At 42.5% G+C, this 24,578-nt stretch overlaps 1 protein-coding gene across 2 annotated transcripts; it reads left to right on the top strand.

Moving 5' to 3' along the window:
* Positions 1–6,418: 6,418 nt before the first annotated feature.
* gnb1l (guanine nucleotide binding protein (G protein), beta polypeptide 1-like) lies at positions 6,419–24,367 on the top strand. Of its 2 annotated transcripts, XM_041228951.1 has the most exons (7): positions 6,419–7,122; positions 13,455–13,576; positions 13,785–13,910; positions 14,274–14,436; positions 16,162–16,254; positions 19,555–19,770; positions 22,350–24,367. In XM_041228951.1, exons 2-7 carry the CDS (start codon positions 13,461–13,463, stop codon positions 22,614–22,616), a joined length of 981 nt encoding a protein of 326 aa, XP_041084885.1. In that variant the 5' UTR covers positions 6,419–7,122; positions 13,455–13,460; the 3' UTR covers positions 22,617–24,367. The 2 variants fall into 2 exon arrangements, with proteins under 2 accessions (XP_041084885.1, XP_041084884.1); XM_041228950.1 differs by lacking the exon at positions 6,419–7,122 and having other exon boundaries at positions 12,526–13,576.
* Positions 24,368–24,578: the final 211 nt, after the last annotated feature.

Raw genomic sequence — 24,578 nt, 5'->3', positions numbered from 1 at the left:
TGAATTTCCAGAAGCGCGCGCTCGCTCTCTCTCTCCCTCCCACGTCTTGCCCTTGTCCTTGGAGCTCCTCTCTCCCCCTGGTCGGTACTCAGCCTGTCCTCCCGCTCTGCAGAGCCTGTAGGTGGGGTGCCCAGTCCTGTTAGACCCCCGGCACGTCACTCTGCACTTCCTCTAATATCGCATGCAATCAAAAACAATCTTCACTCCCACGCAAGATGGACCATCTAAAAGAAAAAGCACATAATTGAAGATTCTGACTACTGTACAATATTTCTCAAAGGATCTGGCACACCCCTTTGTTATTTGAATGGTTTCAGGAACAAATAATAAATGATAGATCGTAGATAGAGACTAAGTAGATAGATCGACTAAGATGTTGGCTTTCATGGGTGAGGAAAGACTATATTAATGATTTGAATTAAATATTACATGCAAACATAGGACTACTGGTTGTGAGGTTCAGTTTATATATGCTATAAACTAGTTTCCCAGGATTGTACAATATACTGTTTTTACAAGACAGCAAAGTGAGTAGATAAAGAATGTTTTTTTTTGTTTGTTTGTTTTAACCTCAATTTATATGAAAGGTGCTGGGTGTCTTTAACACACACAGACTCACTCTGAGGTCTTTCGTTTTCTGTTTACTGAGCTGAAGCAGGTTTAATAGGGCTCCAGCTGTTTTCATTGCCTCTCGTTACTCGTTCTACACACTGCTTGGATTATTGCCACTGAACTCCCAATAGAAACGGCGAGGCAAGTGAAAAAGAGGATTGACAAGGCTGTACAGTGCTGGCTTACTCTCCTGAAAGCCTCTCTTAGCTGTGTTTTAAGAGAAACGTGCCCTTGGGGTTGGATAGGAAGCACTTTGCGCTAGAGTTGCTATTGGACCCTCGTTGGAAATAGTGTACAGTACATAGACATTAAATAAATACCTACACACCTGACCTTAAAGAGAAAGGGCCTGATACTGATCACTTATCAGTGTAGCACATTGATAGAGCCCTGCAGCAAAGTACAGCGTTCACTCTCTCTCTCGCTCTCGCTCTGTCTCTGTTTTTATATGCATGCTACTCCCAGTGTTTTGATAAAGCATCAGCAAGCAAATACATACGCTGTCTGATGCAGGGCAAGAAAAAAAAGAAAGAATTAAACAAAAGACAGCCAGTGTTTATATTACAGTGCGTTCCCTTTCAGTCTGATAAGTCAAGTGATGTTACAGCATGTCCCGGCATTAGATTTTTTAGCAGGAGGCTGGACTTTACAATACTTCACTGTAATAACACAAGCAATATCTCATCAAAAGAATCACTTAAGATACCAGCCCATATTGTTCTCTATGGAAAGAGTCACTTATTCCAGAGGCTTGTAAACGCACACTAATAAAAAGTATTCTAAATAATAAAGGGAAGGTTTGGAGTTGCCAATGGTAGCTGTGCAGCATGGGTTGGATTAGTTGGTGAGTTTTAGGTTACTCAGATAGTAACTGTGGCCCCCATAGACCAAACAAGACATGCAAGTTGCAAAATAGCAATGGGCATATTCCTCGAGAAGCACTGATGGGGGGCTGTTTGCATTGCAAAATTCAGCCTCAGTTTCAGCCCTTTGAAACACGAGCATTGCCTGTTTCAGTTTTGAAAGATAAACCATCACTGTGTTGAAAATTAACAATCAAGTGAATGTATTGTATAAGTTTGAGGTGCTATTGTTACACCTGCTTTTGCTCATTCAAAATATGAACTCTGTATGTCTGTCTCAAGGTTGGAAATACGACTCCCATTGCATATCGGTTTGATCCAGTAGTTTCCGAGATTCTTTTGTTACTCTGGGCACACATTTTCAAGAACAACCTAATTTGCATGTTACTGGATCAAAGGGTTCAACAGCTCTGTCAGTACCCAGTTATATCCAGTTGAGGTCAGTATAGACAATGGTGCATGTGTTTACACCCCCCCTCACCACCACCACCGCCCCCATGGGGAGAGATAGAACTGCAGAGTGCAAAAGTCAGTGCCAGTCAAGGAGGGGGAAAAAGCAATACTTGACCTGAACAAAAAACATGTTAGTCTTTATTTCCAGACATTCAACTGATCCACGTTGTCAACATAAATACATTGAATCCAATTAAAGCAATCAATCAATCAATCACTCAACAAACCTCTCACTGATTGCAATTAAGTGGCTCAATCAGTAATTCATTCTAATTTTATATTCGGATGAGATATTTAAGCAGTAATGCGCAGCAGCACAGACCGGCTCTATCAGGCAATGGCATCTCTGCAAGGGGATTATTGCTATTATAAATCAACAGAAATGATCAACGTGCTCTTCCTTGTGAACATGGATGTTGTTATTATTTCAATGACATTTAAGCGTTTGTGTTTTTGCTCGTTTTTGGAATGCCCCTTATTCTGAGCTCCACTGCTAAATTTAGCTCAAGCCGTGTGCAACACCAGCTGCAGGTTAGGGTTTCTCAGCAGCACCAGCAAACTCATCTACCTGCCATGGGGCACACGGCATGTTCTCCCAGAGCTCCTGGTCTGGAAAGCCCTTTTTACATGCATCTGCAGCTCCGCAATGAGCAGCCTGCGATTTATATTTCAAATAAACACGTCACCTGCAAATATTGGAGCTCTCCCTGCGTGTGAGGCCAAAGACTGAATTAAGGTGGTATTACTACATATGTGATTTAAGGTAGTATTGAAATAGATGTCTAACATTGTACAGTTTCTTGTTGATAGATAGTTGGTTTGATTTGCTGTTGTTTCTTTTTTTTATTAACAGATGTAGCAGGGATGTTGGCGTGCTCTCCAACAGTCAGTAACTGCTGTAGTTTTCAGTTAATTTACGATATCATTTCACTTTTAATGGGTGTTAACAGCCCAGAGAAATCAAACAAGATGTGTACCTAAAGTGTCGGTTTTGATTTTCAAACAGCTACATTTGACTTTACCTAACTAGCCAACCTTGAAATAGCTAACAGTTTTATGACCATTTCACAAGGTTGGCTTCATTAGCTGATAAACACAAACTCCAGAATCTATTGGTGACTACAGGTTAAGTGACATGACCTGACAACACAGTGTAGACTCAGCCAATCAGCTGGCTGCCCTCACCACCTGTCTGTCCTATCACTAGCTCAGAACAGGAAGTGCTTCATGATAGGAGACGGTATGCTATCCAGCCCAACCTGCTGTGATGTGAACAGGTCAGATAAGAGACGGGTCAAGACAACGCTGGCTTCCTAGCTCAAGCTTCCTCTTCTGGGGATCCTTCAGTCAGGCAGCGTCCGTCCCCTCTTATTGAGCTGTGTTGAGAATGTCCTTTGTTTTTCCGGGACAGGGAAATAATATAAAAAAGACCTTGCATAATTCAATGAAGTTGTGTGTTACTATGACAACATTGCCAGAAACAGACCTTGTATTAATAACGCAGACTGCAGCCTTGAAAAGAAGTACAGCAATCGTGATTGTTTTTTTGCTTGAAGGCAGAACTCCCATAGACACCCCAGGGGCTTCAAAGCATGGTGTTGGTGGCTAGGTAGAGAGTAGTCACTTCTGTTAGGAGGCATTGTGCTGTGAAACCCAGACCCAGTTTCCCCTGGCCCTGCCCTAGCTGAGCAGGTACAGGTAGCTTCAGTGGCTGACCGGTGGTGGTAGATTCAGGAGATGCATCCACCAGATTATTTTAAAGTTCATGAAAACGGATCAGGTGTTGAGTGCATTGCCTGCATGAGTTGTGGAAACTGGCATTTTTTGGATAGTTTAAGTGCCCTTCAAGATAAACGATGACAGCTTAGTCGAATATGACGTCTTCCTAACTTTGATCCTGAGCCCAGGTACTTAGCACTGCAGAGGTCGGGCACAGTGCAGGCTGCAACAGGGACAGGCTATCATCAGCATCATCATCCGAGCCCAGGAGCCCCGATGCAAGGAGCTGTACATTCCTCAGGGGAGTTTTAAAGTTCAACTGGTTAACTGATGAGATTTTAATATATACATGAACCTTTTTTGCATGCAATAAGGACAATATGACAGTCCTGAAAAGGGGCTGTGGCCTCCCGTGGTATTTGCAGTGTCAGATCTGCAGCAGCTACAGGTAAATACCTGAGGAATTTGAACTTGCCTAATATGGCAACTTAAGCCAATGACAGCTCTGTTATTAGCCAGCACGTGTTACCAGTGTTTGGGTATGGCGATCTGGAATCGTGCCCGTTTTATTTCCTCACAAATATAAATGCCACAGTTATCAAATCAATGCAACAAGTGCTTTACAGGTTAGAAGAGTCACAAGCCTACATCCACTCATCCACACAAGGACACTTCTGAAAGCAGCACATGCATTGTAAACTGGCACATGTAAAAAGGTCTTCATAGGAGCCACGACTCCCCTCCGCAGTGTGGATTACCTGTCAGATACTTGACCTTCCGTTAAGCGGCCTCTCCTTCACTTGACAATGGCCCCGATCAGTGGTCTTGCAGGAGCTGTGCTGGGTATTAATGCTTATATAAAAACCCTTCCAAATTGATGATGTGTCTGCTGTAATGGAAGAAGCCTGCGCTGGGGAGAGAGGTGGTAGGGGTTTCAAGGTCACGTTTAGTCCAGGGGTTTAATTACCCCTTCTGCCACAGCACTTGAAGCCCAGACAATGCCCGACTCCCTCAGAGAGACGGATCTGCACACACAATCACCTCCTCACTCTTTGTTAACTTGTCTCAGAAAGCTGAGACGGTTGCACTTGCAACAAATAATTGACAGTTTTGTGCTGCTTTAATAATGCAGATTCACATCCACTAAGCCGACAATCACCCATGCTTTTTGGAACGGATACCCTGGTCAGAAGAGATATCTCTGCCACATGCGTTCATTCATCCGACACTCTGTGTAATTGCCTGCCCAGTAATAAGAAACGTTTAGACATGGTACAGTACCTGCAATTCAGTCTGACCCTTGGTTTTGCATTTCCAGCTGTAATCTAATGTGCATTTTTAGATGTATTTCTGAATGCTTTCTGGAAAGCCACAGGTAATTGGAAAGTCTTCAGTATAATATATAGGAATGTGCCAATGATCAGTCATCCACTGTTCAGAATCAAGTAGCTTTCAGCTGCCCACTCGTTTTCTTTGACTGGCAATAATGAGCTAGTATATATCTGCCTCATGCTGTAGTAACTACAGTATCAATGGGTGGCATTTCTGTTTCAGGGGTGCGTGGTTTGTTGTTTTAATAAATGGCTGTTGGGTGGGGCATTAAACCAGCGGAAACTCTTCTCAAGTAAAATATAGACTAATGGATGATTTTCAAGCACATTGTCTGAAACATCCTCTTTTACAGCACTACAATGAGGAGCACCCAATCAATTACTGTTGCATCAAAATGTACCTAAAAAAAAAAGAGGAAGTGATGAACAAACATTCAAACAAAGATCATTTCCTGCATCTTTTGTATGCTGGCTAATGATCTCTGTGCATCTCCCTATTTACACACATTCATGGCAGAGAGCCGTAGAATTGAAAATCTCTGACACCCTAATAGTGCAGCGTAAAATTCCTGCTTTATCTATCTGAACAGCTTATAGCTGCATTTCCTCTCTTTTAAAGACCTGATGCTGCTCCTCTGAGCTTTTGTTTTTTGTATATTGTCAAACACCTGTGAGCAGGCATACAGCGTTGCTTACTGTTTCATTTAGCTTTCCAGAGGAGGGCTGCGTCAGGCCCTAATCCCAAGCCTCCAAAGAGGTTTAAAACACTCTGGTTTCATCTAATCTTGAAACCCAAACCAGGGAGAGCCTCAAACCTCCCGGAACACGGCAGCAACGGATAAATAAAGGTTCTCCCAGCGACTTAGAAAACAACAGTGTGTGCTTTGTGGATTAAAAGCCTGAGGTTTTCCAAATAAGATTGAAAAAGCATAAAAAAATAAAGGAAGGTCTGTTTGTTCAGTATAATACCTTGAAGGGCCCTCCAGTGACTTACTGAAAACGTACTCCCATGTCCGTTCTTGTAAAAAAAAAACAAAAAAAAACTTTCATGCTGAAAGTGAAGATGTACTTTGTCAAACATTAAGAAAAGGGTTTTAGTATTCACTGTTTGTTTTCATATCCCAGTCGCTGAACAACACACAGACTGCTTTTAACTTCAACTGTAGTGACAGCCCTTTGGTTATGAATATAGTGTGGCAGTTTTAACTAAAGGGTAATACTCTTATACTGCAGCTTTTCCACAGAGGGCACGAGCTGTGCTGTGTGTATCGAAGGCAGAAGTTTGCATCTAGAAATGTCTTTAATGATGCAAAGACTGTATTAGTTATGCACATTGATAAGACATATCCTTGGTTAAAGTTAAGAAAACAAGTTCCCAAGGAATTATTATGAAGTCAAAATGGCATAGGCTATATAGACATTTATAGACAGTTTGTAAAGGTGCCAGGATGCAGTTAGAAGAACACCAATCCTTACTGAATGAGTCAAAGAAAGCTGAGTTCTGCGAATAGAGCCGCGCATATACCCAGAGAGATCTCATAAACACCTTGGAGACCTTGCAGACTAGATTATAATAAAACAAGCTCAGCTCTTGAAGCTGTCAGAAATCCGCTCATTGTTTTCACTTCTGTTCCTTCCTTTCTGCTGCGATGACTTGTCAGGTGATTGACAGGCACTGTATGTTTGCAGCCTCTGTTTCAAGGAACACTGCACGTGTAGATCAACCTGTTTGTACTGCTATCAGGTATTGTCTTTAAAAATAACTCTGAAGAGTGGATCAACACATGACAGCTGAAACAAAGGCTAGCTGTGATGGCTGTTACAGAAACTGAAATGCAAACTATTTCGATTGTTGTAATAAGCGCCGTGCAGCAGTATGTTCAATTCAGTGGTGTTACAACAGCACAATGGTTCTGTGTAAGAAAGAACAAGAATGAGGGCGGTCGTTCACTGCAAAACTGTATTTTCAATATTATCAATGCAAGTGCATCAAAAGCAAGAAGAAACCACGGCACAGCGTACTTGCTTTTAATAGCACCAGGCACTGGTTAGGTCTTCCACAGCGCCCGTCCCTCTCACCGTGGGTCCTATCCTCTGTCTGTCGCAGCTGTGGTTTCTATGGGAGGCCGTGGCGGGAGTGCAGAGTGAGTATATCGCGGTGTAAGTGGAGCAGCAGAGGAGAGAAACCCCGCTGCTGTTTCCGTGCATACTGGAGCAGAGTGAACCCAAGACGAGCCACAGCGTTTGTATTTAGTACAAGTGCACTTGCGATGCCAGCGCTGAGTGCTGCAATTACGATGTTGTTTCAGAGTTGTGCGTGGGAAGCACGCATCAGAGCACGTTCGATTGCGTGCTTTGGGTCTTAAACCATTTCGAAACTAAAACTGCTAAATGAGTCGTAACTTTTCTCTTACAGTTTGTAACGCGTTGTCTGCACTGTGTACAGCAGTGTTGGGGTTTCTACCAGTACGCCTTAATAGAAATATTACTATACATGTCATAGTTTTACTGTTTATAACACGGTTAATTAATATGTACCCAGCAAAATATCTAGCAATAGAATTGCTATGGGCTGACCGCAAGTACTTTATCATCCCTTAAGTAGTTTATTATTATTATTATTATTATTATAACCCAGTGTTCAGGACTGAACCTCCTTCAGTTCATTTAGAAATACTAATTGAAGAACCTTAACGAATTCAATGAGAGCAGTTTCGACTAGCAGCGTTTTGAATGGATGAAAGTTCCTGCAGACAGCCGAAAGGGTCTTCAGTGTTTAACATTCAGATGCAACTGAACCGATGAGGCACCTTCTGAAATCACATGTTTCTACTTCAGAGTGTGGGTGACACTGTAACCCCCCACACCACTTCCTCATAATTGTGTTAAACACGAAAACAATAGAAACACTTACTTAAAAGTTTTGTGGGGTTTATTTGTTGCTATTAATCGAATGGTCAGGAGTTGATTTTAATCATGCTGTCAGGGAGTGTGATGTGAAATGTGGTTGTTGTAACAGCTGTTTATTTCCTCTAATTTATAGCTGCTTTTAAACATCACAATCAATCAAAATACCCACAATCTAACAACAGCTCCTTCCCACCGCTCTCATCAAAGCTGAATTTCTGCAAACACAGATAGAAACTGCGCTGCTGGGTTGTTTTTGTTGTAGGACAATGCATTTCTGCTCGGGGATAGTTCTTTTTTGACTGTATAATAAGTTTCATTTCAGGATGCAGAATGTTTTAGCCTCATTCTGACTGACCGTCATGCTCAAAGGGGCTGCTTTTTCCTCAAGGGAGGTGTGGTTTTGCTTGCTGGGATGTTGACCCAATAGATCTGCATGCCCTGGAACAGACATGGAGACTGTATTATTCCTCTTGTTAATCCTGAAAGCTGAAACAGAGACGCTCCCTGATGCATCCCGAGGTGCTGCATTCACTTTTTTTTCATTCCAATGACACGATCAGCATTTCAGTGTTATCAAACACCTTGGGTACAAGTCCTGACCAATAGAAACCTGTGTGGTGGCTTCTTTCCTACTCTGTGTCCAGCCCGTCTTGCCACGTCAGGTGCAGGTTGTTATTGTAGAAGAACAGTTCAGGTGTCACTCGCGTAACTACCAAGCTTGGATTTTACCGAAGCAACTGTCCTAGTGCAGTTTATCAATCCATGCACCTACGCTCTGCACTGCAATGAAATGCAGTCTTCATTGGTTGTAGAAAATGCCTGTTGCCAACTGAATGTGCTGTAGCTGATGGTGTTAAGGTAACTAATGATAGTGACAAGAGGTAAAAAGGGACCTGCGGATGACTAATTGGGGTTCTGCCTCCTAAATCCGGGCATTGGAAACAAAGTACCGTCAGCAGTTCAGTTCAGAAGAGGCCACTCCATAGGTCTTATCTTGCTTTGGCGCTGCAGAGCATTCATGCCATTGAAACAATGCAGAGCCTTCCACACACTGTTCACATTGTGAGTGACGGAGGGCGTGGGGTCGCTTGTGTCTGGGTTTACTCTCTGTGTTTGCTTTGCTTGTTTTTCCAGCAAAAATTCCCTAATTTTATTTTTTTTCACAATAAAGGGCGGGTGTCTTAGGAATTTCCTACTCCGTTTACTTAAGTGGACTTTATAATGGAACTTGGGTTTCCATTCAGCAGTTTGGTTTCCTTTTAGAGAATTTGTTTCCAGACCAAAAAAGAGCTGACTGATGGTAGTTTCAGCCATTACAAAAATCTAAGCAGTGCAACGGTATGCCTAGGAGGAGAACCACCTGTGAGAAGCACACACAGTACTCTTCTAAACCTAACCTAAATTATGAACATTGGAACTTAGTTTGTTAGATTCTACTAGTAGTGTAAATGAGTATGATATCCCAAAACTGATACTATCTCAGGCTGACACTATTCAGAGAGAATGCCGAGTTGCTCCAGAGATGCCCAGCAGACATGTGGAGATTGAGGTAATATAGTAATCCATATAGTGTCGGGTTTGAAGAATGGAACTGTGTGGGTTGAAGAGTTCCTACCTGCTGAGGTATGGTTCTTGATTCCAGAAGGCTGTGGGTTTTCATACCGGCTCATGTTGTTTGTAACAGGGCTGCAGTTCTGGGTAGTGCACAGTGCATGGCAACGTCAATGAAGAACCATGCTAATCGCCTCAGATCAAATGCTTTTGGAGAACGCTGATGTAGCCTAAGAGAGATTAGGGGTATCCCATTGAAAGTTGGTGCATATAGTTCACACGATAGCGGTCTCTTTTTTATGAATGGTCATTTGGACAGCATTAGTGGATTGGCTTGGTGCTTGATGGTTGGTGGCTGTCTGTCCATCACGTGATACCAGGTCCCGGTGGTGGAATGCAGACAGCCGATTCCTAATCTTTGAAGCCTGTATTAAAATTACTAGTCAGGCTTTTCCAAAAAAAAAAAAAATCTGGGCACTGCTAGTGGTTTCGATTGAACTGAAGGTCGCCAGGCCGATACGTGCTGAAAGCTACCTGGCTCTGGAACCCGCTCTGACTTAATGACTTGAAGGGGAAACGAGCTCTCTCTCATAATTAGGCCTAATTACCAAGGAGGTGTTGACAGATTGGCTAAGAAGAGACAAACTGCCTTTATCCAGAGACTCAGAGTCAGATTACTGCTGCTGTCTTATCTGCTACTCACATAGTAGAAGCCTCAATCTTCGTTAAGTCTTCAAAGTGGGAAAGGGATATCACCGGTGGATGGGATTTGGGATGAGACTTAAAAAAAAAAAAAAAAAAACTTTGACTTGCTCCAGTTAAATTATCCACCTTTCCACAAAAGTTTAAATTCCAAAGCTTTTCGTTCATATCTGTGCTTGCATGGTGTATTAAATCTGAGTGTAGCGGTAGTGTCGTCGTTCTTGGCTCTGAATATTATAAAGGGACGTTGTTCTGCTTTATTGGGTTCTTGTTCTGAATGTCTTTTACACATGTATTATCACTGAGGATTTTAGTCATGATTTCCAGTTTCCCAGGCATGGATCCACTGGTCATTCCGAAAGCCCTGGTTTTAGAATCTCTTATTATACGTAGGGATTGAATTAGATACAGCAAAGCCTGTTACAAACACTGAGCATGTACGAATTGTACCTAAAAACCTAGAAGAGAGTGGCTTTGGGTACTATTACAACCCCGATTTTTCAGGGTACCTAAATCTACATGATCTTGGATCTTGACTGTAAGTCTCGACTAATGTAAATAAAATAGAATGAAAGTTCTGGTTCCGATTAGCTAAATGTTGTAATTGTGCTGTACTTTGGTATGTAAACAAGTTGGCCCAGGAGAATAGGAGATATGCAATGATCCATATGCTTTACACAGGCATTAAGCCTCTTTTTCAACTTCCTGGAGGGATTTCCAAGGCATCGTGCATGTTTCTGAAATAGTTTGTAATTGCATTTTAACAGATCATTAAAATTCAGTAGGAAACATAAACATCAGAGGCATCTCTGAGAAGTCAGAACTAGCACAACCTGGCCCTTCTGTTCTCTTGTCAACTTTTAAAATAAGCAAATAACAACTAATAAACGAAATAACTAATTAAGAGTGTGACTAATTAAGCAGTAAAACCCAGAATGGCTTAAACTGCAATGCAGTCAGAGTCTTGTTTCTGTCTCTGTGGTGATAACTATGCATCTCTTGCAGCATGATGCACAGAACATAATGTTCAACTCTTTGTTTGTCTGCAGGCAACACAGGGTGAAATCCCTGTGCTGGTCCCCGGATTGCTTGCTTTGAGTCTTGTTGTTTTAGATTGACTGGGTAGGGCTGGAAGAGGAATGCATTTCAGGTACAATGCTTTGAGAGCAAACTTGCTGCTTTAAACATACATGTCATCAGTCTTAAAGCCAGGCTGTGTTTTAGTATTAAGGGCTGGTTAATCCCCCTCTCTCAGGCCTGTTCTTCCTGTCCAGGGCAGGAATGCAGAGATTGTAATTTTATTTTTTTTGCCAACAGGTTTTAAAATGGTCACTGTTAGTTGGTTCTTCTTGTGTCCTCTACTCCAGGTCTTGGCAGAGGAATGAAAGTGATTTGCACTGAAACAATGGGCATCGGGAACCTTTCGCTTATCTGTTATTTCTCTAGTGACCTTTTGATTTCTTTACATGACAATCCTTTGAGTACTGAGTCCTTAAAACTGCACATGCGGCTTGTTGCAGGACTTATAAGCATGTAAATGTCTGGATGAGCAGCAGGGCAGCACCCTCACTGACAAAAAAAACAACTGCAATCTGATTGATGTGGCCAGTTGCTTGCACTGTTGCCCAATTTATAGAGCTGCATAATCAAACCAGTATCTTAATTCAGTGTAGCAGCGATAGCCTTTCATTATTAATCGCAGCGATGATCGTAAGTCTTGTTAGTTTTGTTAGTTCTGAATTCCTCCTCTGATAGATTTCTTAGAATAGAATTCTTGTAGAGCATGTAGAAGCTCTGCTGTACCAGCATTGTTGAACAGTGCTTTGCAGTCTACTGGTTTCAAAGGGGATTGGCGATTTGCTTTTTGATAGATGTGTTGTACTCTCCAAATCAAGGTAAAATTAGAAAAAAAGCAATCCATATTTCCCCTCCACCCAGCCACAGTCTGTGTGCCCTGGTGCATTGAAATGATGACGTGGACTGCAGCCCTGGATACTGCTGCATTTGTATTCATGGTCACTCTGTAATTGGGATCCCTCTCACTATAAGATAGCACTGATAAGAATGGCTGTCCTTATTGTAAGGCAGTCACTGAGGGCAGTGGTGGAGCCCTTGTTTAATTAGGAAGGCTGGACGGAGAGTTGTCTTCCCATGACAGAGTAACATGGACAATTTAACTACTAACCTATTGAAATGAGCTCTTTGGAAATACAAACTGATCTAGTTTCATTGCAGGCTCCATATCTTGAGGAGAAGAAAAAAAAAAAAAACGATGACCCCCCCCCCCCCCCCCCCCACCCCCCCCCCCCCCCCCCCCCCCCCCCCCCCCCCCCCCCCATTCAGTACCCTTTAAAAATGAACGTGCTGCGCAATTAACTGTTTCAGTATGTTTGCAAAAGAGAATTTCAGAGGAGAGTTCCCTGTCGTTTGAACTCAGTGCGGTCTGTGTTAGTGATCAGGACAACTGCTGATCTTAATATAAAACGTGTAAGCAGCTCTTTAAAGACCCTGTTTGTCCAAGCTATGAATTAAAGAGGCAAGAAATCACCTTCAGGGGTGAAGCGGGATTAGTATAAAGTTAAAGAGCTCTGTTAGTTTCATGAAACTAGACCCCATGGTGTAATTATTTGAAGCAGAATGCCCAGTCTTTTAAGGTAATTTGGAGCAGGTTGTGTGCACGGTTCCTTTCTAACCCTGTACTGACACTTGGGCGTGACAGTGCTGTTTTGCAGTGGGCACAGTTCTCATATAATGCCTTCGAGCAAGCAAATAAACTTGGGTATTATCTGCTGATGCAGCGACCGCTTTTGAGAATGTTTCATTCATTAAGTTGTCTTGGGTAATGATTTATAATGTATTGGATAATGATCCTGTCACAAGAATCAGACCAGTGCCTCATCAATTAAAGTTTGTTTCTCTTTGTTTCCAGCTTTGTTTATGTTTATAGTGAACGTGCAACATAGCTAATTCAATGTTTTGTTTTCAGTCCCAGTCTAATAATTCTTATTTGCTTACACATGGCTTGTCGGTTTGAAAAAGGAGTACTGACCAAGCTCAGTCAATTTCCTGAACTCTTATTGGAGACAGAGATACTGATAGTTCAAGTGCAGTGCTGGGTGGGATTGCTTCCTGTGAGGTAGGTCACATGGTCACATTGCAACCAGACCATTGGACTAAAACTAAGCTACAGCACAGGAAGTGATTTTATACTAGGAAGCAGGAGCACTTTTGACTTGAACAGCGTTGTCTTTCAGACGTGTGCAATTTCCAAAGATAGACTCCACGAGTCATCTAAAGAGTGTTTCTCTTTCAGGTACCAATGGCGTTGCCACCTCCTGATCCTCTCTTTGTTCTCCGCGGGACCGGCGCGCCGGTGAACACGCTGTGTTTCTGCTGTCGGAACCAGGAGCAGGACAAGCCCCTCCTCTTCTCTGGGTGAGTCGGGGTCTTGGCAGCAGAGCTACACTCACCAATTGAAATCCACAGCAGGTATTATACTGTTTGACTTCTATGAGCCAATGCGAAAGTTCAGCCAGCGCAGTTGTTGGGGTCCCTGTGCTGTTGGACTCAGAAGCAATGGCAGTAGTAAATAAATGACAGAACAGTCGTTCCCTGCAGTTATTAAAATGTTATGTTTCACCAGCTCTGCCAATGGAGCAATTCATGTTTGGAATCTGAGGACGAGGAGGACAGAGAGTGTGCTGGAAGGACATGGAGGGGCGTCAGTCTTGTGGGTCCAGACTCTCAACAGCAGAGATGCCCTGATCAGGTTAGTACTGTAGATTACTGGCATGACCAGCAGGGTGGCACCATTGTCATGTAGGTAATTAGAATTATTTGCTGCTTATTGCACTTGAACAACAATGAAACGTTTTCACACTTCCAACCACTTTATCACAAATATTCCATACTGTGTCGTACTGGCTGCCTGCATCCTATAGAGTTGGTGAGTTTGGATGCATGTACTAAATTAAAGGCATTCTTTGTCCTGCATTCTATGTAACAATTCAACAGCGTACTGTAACAGGAGTCTGTATGAAGGGTTAAGATAAAAGCTGAAGGTAGCAGAATGAATAAGGAAAGAGTTAGTATCTGTTGCAGGCTCATGTGTTTTGTCTGTATTGTCTGAAAGCCAGGGTCGTGACCTCCGAGTGTCCATGTGGGACCTGGCTGAAGGAAGGAGTGTGGTCACAGATTCCATTCTAACGGAGAGCGTGGGGTTCTGCCAGTGTTCTCTGCTGGACAGGAAGGGCGGACATTGGCTACTGGCTGTTCCTGGGGCAGACATGGCAGCGGTAAGAGCAATGCAGCATGGACGATACAGATTACCCCCTCTAACAAAACATACCCACCATGAGAGAGAGGAAAGACAAAGCTAGAGATTACCCCCTCCACCAGACTTAAACACAAAGCCTACACAGCAGCAGCAGCAGCAGCGTCAGTGCTGACAATTGGAACGCTTGTTATTTGCACTGACAAGCATCACTAAAGGGAAGCTCACACATGTTCCAGTTGCACTCAAAACTAAAAAAAAAAATAAGTTGATTCTATTTTCTGTGCTTTTCTTACTTTTTAAAGCTGTTGCAGCATTCTCTGATTTTTGTTTGCCTACCTGTAGACAGCAAGTGCAATTACCGTCACTCGAAACCTTCTCTTGTACACTAACCTGAATGCTACTGGTGCCTCCTATCTATCTATCTATCTATCTATCTATCACAAAATGGTTAGTCTGCACATGGTGACCTGCACACATAATTTACTTTCATTACTTAGTTTTTTCACAGTAGAAAGTTATCTTCAAATGCTTACAGTACTTGCCCTTGCAGAAGCTTGTATTCTTGACATGCAAGGTCATGATTTTGAAGTCATAAATGTAGGATGTTTCTGTAAATGATTGACTGCTCCTTACCGGGAATCATTTTCGCCTAAGGCAGAGGTGGCAGCATTCATTTCCTCCTCTCACACAGAGTACAGATTTAATGTTGACTAAGTGCAGATTGTAGACAGAAAATCCCTTAAATGTGAGAGTGTTTATTAATTGAGTGGGTGTTTTATTTCTGGGCAGTTTGAGCCACACAAGAACTGTTTTAACCCAAGGCAACATACAAATTAATACCGCCTTTGTTTGGCGACTGGATGTAAACACAGGCTGCAGATTTGTATTGCAGATAAAAAATATGAGTTCTAGTTTTAAAAGTGTGTATCTGGAGTCGCAATTAAAGGAGGCTGTTGTTTTATGGAAACAGCTTTGTAGATGATTTGTTGCCATCATAAATCTGTCATTCCTCGTCCTTTTACTGTACGTGTGTTCGGTCGGGTTTTTGGTTTCTTTTTCGCTGCGATCGTTATTTTTATTTCATTTGAAATTGGTCTGGTGATAACTAAATTGCATCTGAGCAGTGTATTTGTGTTAGTAAGCCTGTGCTTGGCACCGTAAACTGAAGCGACATGTGAGATTATAAGCAACAGTTGCTAGCCTGTGAACTGTGCAGCGTAATAAAGAGATTACTTTAACCTGCTCGGCCGCTATAGGCTAACTATAAGTTGTTCTGATGAAGCTCATCGGCTTGCTTTGTGCACCTTTGAAATGTTGACGCCTATCGGACTGGCTGTGTTTGTACCCCTGTTACTCAAAGACAAATGTTTTGTAGACCTTGAAGCAAACACAAATTGACCACTTTTTACAGACTTGGGATGTGCTTACACCATTAATAGTGATAAACGAATAAGCTTAATTGCTGCTTTATTTGCGAGAAATCAGTTTGTTGTAATTGAGTGGTTTAGCAGCGTGTGATAAATGAACAGCGGTATTTTCTTTTTCAGTAAAGGCATTTTCTAGCAGGACAGGTGACAAAAGAAAGATTACAAGACAGGATGCTAGCAACAAGTGGCAGAGTACAAGGCAGGGAGAGGAGGCTGTCCTTATCTTAGGAAGGGACTCAAAATGCTAGCTGAACAACCTGTCAGATATCTTAGTCTTTACATGTTACTTATCATTTGTTTTTTTCTCTCCCTTGCAGGTTCGAGTTTTGGATCTTCCCAGTAAGACACCGGTCTGCACTCTGAAGCCAGATGCTAAGCTAGGCATGCCTATGTGCCTTAAACTATGGCAGGTAAAAAAAATACCTTCAAAACTCTATGAGTCAAACTCTTTATAATAAATGGGCTGAAATGTCTTTATCTGTTTTTACTTTGCGCCTGTCAAGTTGCTGTAATTAGGCAGGTTAAAATGAATTTCAAAGTGATGCACCAGCATGAGGTTCCAAGAACTGACTGGTGTTTTACACACAGTTCCAAAACATTTCCACCACATGAAGGCTGTAATTAATGCTTCACAGATAGAGGAGGCAGGTGTGACTGGCAGAAAGGCAGGCCCTATTGTCTCTGGTTAGTCTGGTGGCAGCAATAATCAAAACAGAGCGAGACACTGGTGGCATCAATGATTTATATTGCATGTGGAAGTGGTATTGTTGCTGTTATGAAAGAGACGTACAGTACAAGTTTGCATGAGCTGGCAATTAAACTAGAGCGGATCAATAGATGCTGGTCCTGTTTTACAATTGAAACACAGTATTGAAAACACGACTTATCATTGCTAAAATCACATCACCTGTGTTGGTTTTAATTGCGTGCGCCACTGTATACTGAAGTCTGCTGGTGTGCACAGGTGAGCCAGACTCCATGGAGGGTGACAGAGTGGCTCAGTTTCCTTCAATGTTCTTGACCTCTCTGTAAGACTGTCTATAGTTGATGCTAACTGTGATGGCAGTGATGCCCACAGTTAACTAGATCAGGACGACCACGGCACCCGCCGGATCTCAGTGCCCCCTTGTCTCTTTTGCTGACACATGCTGGAACTGGCAATGCATATTAAATACAGCATCTCCCCTGCCTGCCTAGCCCTGCTGTCTCAGAAGAATGTCCGCCTGCCGGCAAATACCATCTGGGAAGCGAAGTGGGGGGTGGGGGGAGCGACAGATTTCTTCCTTCTTTCAGTTTGTTTCAGTCTTTGAACCTGAAAGCTCCGTCATCACTGTGGCAGCAGCGCGCAAAGCAGATTTATTAGCATCTTTTAAGAAGTAGCCAATAGTCTTTAGAAAAGATTAAAATACCATCTTAAGCAACACTTTGTAGGACTAAGCTTCCTTTTCCCAAAGCCTCTGAAGTTAGTGTGGAGGCCGCTCCATTGTAAGCGCTCTGCTAATCATTGCTGCTTTCTTTTTATCTGCTAATGTTACATGACGACGGACCCCAGCATTTTGAAACTGCATCCATATGTTTGTGGAAGACGTTGACTTGAAGCAAATGATTTATGATGTGCCAGGCTTTAAGCAGGATTGTGCCTCTGCATTGAAGAACATGTTTCTAAACAGAGGTCAATTGCTTGCAGCTCATCATTTACCAATGACGTCATCAAAGTCTTTATGATTGGATCCTTATGTGCTGTCCAACTTTTAAATTAGTCTTGCATCAGATTGCTTCTAGTACTGTGTATATGGTTAGTTATTATTAGTATTTTTATATACATAACTTTAATGCAGTACCTTGCCATTGCACGAATATTATCCCAACAGTATTAATTTGTTTCACTCGCAAGGCTATTTGACTGAAGGATATTATCAGAGATTTTAAAGAAAGATGTTGTTTGCATTAGGCTAACCGTCAGAAGAAGAAGAAATTTGAAAAAGTCAATTTTGGTGAACGTGTAGAATAGCTGTACAGGAGGAGATGAGGTAGGGTAAGTTGTATATACTGTAGCCCTTTTCCACTCCTGCTCTTTGTTCCAACCCTGGTCAGAATTGTTTAATTGAAAATTAAACCTCCATCGAGACCCTGAAGTATTTAATGATCTCATTTTACCTGTTAAACCTGGAGCGGAATGGCCCTCCTGGACCGTGATTGGACACCCCTGCTGTAGAATAAGCATATCTTTTTAAAACGTGAGCCTCCTGTGCAGAATCCGTGGAAGCTACGTGCAGTACAGTTTGCACAGTAACATGTGGACTGGTGAGCTCTGCGTGCACAGATATGGGTTCTGTGTTCTGAGAGGCTGGGGCTCACTCACGAGCTTGTTTTCACACAGTGGAGCTGCCTTTGACTATTGCTGTGACCAGCGTCCTGTCTGTTAGTCTAGCCAGTGGTGTAAGTGATGAATCTTTCCTGAAGTGTGACAGGTAATCCAGTAGAGGGAATACGGAGGATATAATAAATTAGGTGTCTGCCCAGGGTGCCTTGCCCTGTGCTCTGTGACATCATCAATCAAAATCTCTTATGCTTGGTTACAGTGAAAAAAACAAAAAACAGCCGGTAACGCTTACTGCGATGTGGGAGACTGCATTACTGATTTAACTTGCTTTTTTACTTCTTAATTTTTGTTATCTGAGATGCATATTGTATAATCCAGTCAGGGGCTGAATTTCTATGTGTGCCTGGTATGTTACTATTACATTTAAAAATGTACCAGTATCCAGATTCTTAGTGCATGTGCAGAGAATATATAGCGTCGCCGTGCCTAACTAGAGTAGCGTGCTCCAGATTGCTCATCAGGAACACTGAGTGAAGCTTAATTAAAGCTACAGTGTAAAACTGCTAACCAGTCACATTTATTGTGAGATAAATGCCCACCCCCCCCCCTCCCGGGTCATCTTCTCATAGCTGCATGCATCACTGTAAACCCCTTTGACTACAAATTATGATTCTTTCCTAGCCGTGCAATACAATCTCTGTTCCAAAACTGCCTGCTACACTGCTATTATGAAACCGTCAGTCTGTTGCGTTTATATTTATGATCCAATAATTTGATTCATGAGCAGATTATATTGCTGTAGGTGTAAAAATATGTCAAACCTGTATTATTATTATTGTTATTAGCGTGATTATTATTACATCTGAAACATGCAGTGCAGATCCCTACAGCGAGCTGTGACTTGTGTCAAGTGATTGGCTCCTGCTTCTGTGGAGCCGATGCTGTAGGTATGCAGTACAGCTAAAAGAAACGTGTACATTTCACTTACAAACCTACTCCACTAGAAATCTTTCTCAGTGACATTAGTGTTCATTTTTAACCAGGTTGTGTCTTTCAACAGCAGTATGCATTTCTATTGTTGCTGCCTTTGCACCAGATTTACTAGTTACAGTAGCAAAACAAAAAAGGTTGCAGTATTAGGAAACTGAGTTTAATAGTGTCAGACATACGAATCTACCTTCTCCAAAGACATCAGTGCAGAGTGTGTGTGACAATGTTACAAATGAGGAGCAAAGTGACGGGTCCAGTAATCTGCTGCAAGCGCAACATGATGATTTATAGTACTGAAACTGCATAGCAAGTTTGCTGTTGGTCCGATAAGCATATCCTTGCTGTCCATGCTGCTTGCTATAAACATCTTTCCCTTTCCGCATTGTTCTCCTGGCAGCCGGACTCGGGATCCAGCCCCTTGCTGTGGGCAGGCTATGAGGATGGATCGGTCTCCCTCTGGAACCTGTCAGAACGGAGTCTGCTGAGCCACCTCGCTTGCCACGCTGAGCCCGTCATGAGCCTTGACTTTGACGCTGGGAAGTTAAGAGGTGTCTCGGGCTCCTCGGAGAAGGCCCTCAACTCCTGGACGCTTGACGGACAGCAGAGCCTCAAGGTCAGGAAGGGTGACCCTCCTAAATGCCACTTCACCGGCTGTGCGCCGATGCCCTGATATGCTGAGAAAATATTTAGTTATGAAGTGGAGTTTTTGCAGAGCCCGAGCTAATTAATCACATGCTGGTTACAGTGCAGGGAGCCCTTGGTATGCTGGTCTGTGCTGTCACTCTCGTCAGCTCCTGAGCTCTTAACATCTTGCATGTTCTGTGTTGTTCCAAGGCGGCGTCCCTATTAAACTGGGGTTTAACTTTTAATTTTTTTAAAGATCGTGGTAATAATATTTACCGGTTGGTAAAATCAATATTGATATATTTTTTTGTGGATTTAGCAGTTTTAGTGAAATATTGCGAACCCAAAGTAAACATTTGTCTGAAGAAACCTGTCCTACAAAACCTTGTGCTGGAGCAGATTTTGGCCCGACGAGAAGTTTGGTATTACACACTTATGAAGTTTGTTAATTTGGGTGTTTCTCAGTGAAATCTGACTTTGCCCTTGGCTGGGCTGGTTAAACTGACAATCGGTATGTGAAAGCAGTTCAAACTAAACTAAAAGGACTTGTGCACATTAATCTGTTATGCTAACCAAAATGGAATTCTTTCAGTGGTTTGATGTTTAACAGGCATGCAAGCTGTTAAGTAGGTAGAAAACAGGCCGATTTTCAGCTTAGTCACTGGGATATTAGCAGCCAACTTTAACATTTTGTTATCAACTGATGGGTTCAGCGGCTGAAAAAATAAGCCCTGCATGAGCAACGCCTTCAATTCATTGCACATGTTTTCTCAAATCCATTATGAAACTGGAACGCAAGAAATGGCGTGTGTCGACTAAGTAAGACTTCTGTGTGTTGCACTCGGAATTGACAGCCGATCAGAACTAGTAGTTTTGTTTTGTAGTTGAAGTCAGGCGTAGGTGCCTGAAGCAGTGTTTGGAAGATGATGACAGCGTTCACAGCTGCAAAGCCACATTTTTAGCCACCTTTTAAAAATGTAAAGTATCTGAAGATATGAGTGTAGTATGTACTTCGGTATCACCATTAGCCAACGACGTTAAATCAGTGAATGGTTAAAAAGAAAAAACAGGAAAACAAGATAGTTCTCCCAGACTAGCGTACAATTCCCTGTGCATCTCTGTGCAATCCATGCACCCCTCCTCCCACACACACAATTTTAACACTCAGGTTTATGTATTGAAAGGTTGTCACTCTTCTCGCCTTTGACATGCATCAGAGAATGGAATTTCCTGAGATTCACTTGCCAGCGATCATTATCTTTTTTTTTCCCCTTTGATTCTGACCGCACAGGTGTGTAAAGGTGCAAGTCTTTCACTGCTGGAGATGCAAGTAAAGATCTGTTTCAGTGCATCTGTGCAAGGTGGCTTTAGGAGAGATGGGTCTTCAGCTGTTTCATACATTTCTGTTTAATTTTGGGTCACCAGTATTTTAAAAGCCTGCTAATTCTGTGATGTACTGTGGCATTCGCTATATAGCATTTTCTTGTGTTTGTCCATCGTTGCCACAATGCATGCCACCTAATTTGGAAGTTTCTTGAAAATCCCTTAAAGAGAAGAGCCAGCGGGTAATTGTTTAGTTTGGAAGTTTCAGTAGCAGAACACTTTCTTGTCAGTTTGCCTTGGATAATATAAGCAGAGAACAGCTTAATCCCATACCTTCCCCACCCCCCTCAACAAACAAACTGACAAACCAACAAACAAATCAAAACTCCGCCCCCTTCACAACATAGAAGGTGGAGATAGAAAAGAAATGGTGTAACCCCCCCCCCCCCAAGGAGAAGTGAATTAGCCAGAGCAGTGGTTGCCTGTTAGCACAGGGGGCTATGGGTGCTGTGTGCAGCTGTTAGCTACACCGTGAAGAACATGGCTTCACATTGAAATGAGGGGAAAGCTTTAATGGAGCACCAGTGTTTACTGAAGGTTTCAAGTGGTTCACAGACTCCTCACAGCACAGTTGCCCTCGTTCAGAGTTTCACTGCGGCGGCAGAGCTGTTTCTAAGGTTAGCCACTGACAGTTACTTTCTAAACACTGGCTAACATTTTTCACTTATCGCGCAGCGTTGACCCACTAATAAAATAAATACATGTGCCCCCACACCACACACACACACACACACACACACACACATCGGAGGAGCAGTAAAACATTAGAATATTCTGTTATTCGGGGCTGTAATTTAAACCAGATGCTCTTTATGAGCTGCATTCCAGGTAATTGAGGTAATAATACAGTCCTACACGGTCGTTTATTAATCTTTTGTTGTTTGGTTTATTTTTCCCTCTGTGTCCCTCTTCGAAGCTTGCTGCATGCTTTCGGTGGTGTTTGAGGATAAAGATGACTGTACTGTTTGCAGGTTGTGTGTTGAGCGGGTGGTAAAGGATGTTGCAGTCAATGCAGGTTCTGTATAAAGTACGATGTATCCTGTTGCATGTGTACCAAGCAGAAGATTCAGACAATGCGTGTTGTGTGTTTTCTGTATTGACGATTCAGACCATACGGTGTTTTCTGTATGGCAGGTTATGCAGGTAAGGGTATTAATGCATCCCTTGGTGTTTGTGGGTCCACAGCTGCAGGATTCAGTAGAGCTGGTGAATCCAGGGATTTCACACCTCTGTATCCGAGAAGACAGAAGGATCCTGGCAACAGCAGGGTGGGATCACCGGATCCGTTTGCTTGGGTGGAAGAAACTGAAGCCCCTGGCCGTGCTGCAGTACCATACAGACATTGTGCAGTGTGTTGCGTTTTCAGATCACGACGTGCCCAGCAAGAGACTCATGGCTGCAGGATCAAAAGACCAGCGCATAAGCTTTTGGTCTGTGTATAACCAGATTTAGAAGGATTTTTCTACATGTGAAGAAGAGTCTTCAAGGTGCATGTTGTGAAATCCATGGAGCTCCCATACCTTATTAAATATCCTGTTACTATCACCAGAGGCACGATGAAGCACTGCTGAATGGGATTATGTGCTAGTTAACTCTTTCAGGGAGAGAAACTGGACATTTGGTACATGGGCTGACATAATGATTGTTACCACTTCTTTTATTATTAAAATATATTTTTTAATATTTAACAGAAATCTGGTTTTGCAGTTCATTCCTGGATGCAGGTCTTTTTCCAGAATGCATTCGGAAGACTCCCAATGTTTTTCTTGGTGCTAATAAAGACTGTGGGTGTTATGAGTTCATATAAATCAGTGGGGGGAAAAGACCTGAAACAATTACTAAGTGTGCAACAAGCTCAGATATACAGGTCTTTGAGAAAATGCAAATGGGTGTTAGTAAAATCTCTCTTTGTATCAAACTCCTGTGCCATGCTGTTAAAGTTATTACAGAATTATTCATTAGATTTGCTTCATTGGACTCGATTGTGAGCTCTGTTGAGTGACAGTTTGAACTACAATCCCTCCCATCGGCAGAGACCTCTTCTCTGACCCACAGCACATTAATCAGCGACACTAATCACATAGTAGAGCGTTGCTTACAACATCCATTAAAAGCTACTGCGTTTGTTTTCACAAGAGTTCGGAGGAGAAAAGATGACCACATGAAGAAAGATTCAGTCTTTCATAGCAAAAGGGCCACTAACTTGTGAACTCCTGTAGGCACCAGAGAACAACGGTGCCGATGTCCAGCTCTGAAAGATTCGGGATTCATGACCACTATAAAGGTCTTTCAAAGCTGGAACACCCAAATGTAGATGCTGTTTTGGAGATCCAGAACCTGGATTTTAACAAGTGTGTGTGTGTGTGGCATATGCAGCTACAGGGGATTATTGGAAATGTATGGTAGAATCATTGCCAGATTGGAATATTCTGATAAAAAATCAGTCTACTGTAATCTATCCAGAACAGTATACAAAGTACCAAAGCGCTACTGTAGCCCAGAAAACACTCTGCAGCATTTTATTTGAGCCTTAAACTGACGTATAAGAGAAGACAGGGTGTAAAAAGATGTCTGAAAGAGGCTGATCCAGGTTTAGAAATGATCCTTGACAGCACTTCAGAATAAAGGCCTCTGTGACTTCACTGGACCAGATGTAACACTGGCAATGGAGGCTTTTGGTGCTCTGCAGCCAGCCCGGTCAACACTGACCTTGTCTGACCGTTCTCTTTCCCCCGCTTGGAGAGGAGAGGGCACTTCAGTTTCAACTGATCCAAGCAATTCATTGACACAGACTTGATAAGCAAAGTCAGTAAAAGAGAAATATAGGCCTACAAATCATGCATTTTGGTCATCACTAATGTAAGTGTTAACTAGCTGTTAGTCATCGATTGCGATGCCTTTGCGTGCGTTGTGTACAGCTGCTAATGGTAATACCATTGTGACAAGTGAATGAAAAGGTCAAGGGTCTAGTAGCACCTCAGATCACTCATGCATGCTTTAGATTTGCCTTCTAGTGCCTGAAAATGGCCTGGAATAGTCAACGTTTGTCAGAAAACCAGCAAGAATCTCCTCAAAGCGATAATTACCCAATCCAACCAAGCCTTTTCTTACCAGATTTATACTGTTAGCACTCTTTTCATTCCTCTCAGGAAATGTGCTTTTGACACTGCACCTGCATCCAAACAGGGCTCCCGTGTGTTATTTTAAATGATTGCCTGTTGCTGACTAGATCAAATGGTTGGCAAGTGACAGAGATGGGAATTTGTCCAGCCTGGCAATTATAGATAGTCGAAAGACTTGGGTATTAGGAAGTCCATTGATGAGGGATCTTGAAAGATGAGATCTTCCCACTTTCAGCTTCTAAAAGCTTACCTTGACCCAGCTTGTACAGGTCTGTTTTTATACCCGATCCCT

Source organism: Polyodon spathula, chromosome 25, assembly GCF_017654505.1.
Source record: "Polyodon spathula isolate WHYD16114869_AA chromosome 25, ASM1765450v1, whole genome shotgun sequence".
NCBI classification, from domain to species: domain Eukaryota; kingdom Metazoa; phylum Chordata; class Actinopteri; order Acipenseriformes; family Polyodontidae; genus Polyodon; species Polyodon spathula.
The sequence above is the reverse complement of the archived record's forward strand: the minus strand, read 5'-3'. Positions and strand labels throughout refer to the sequence as shown.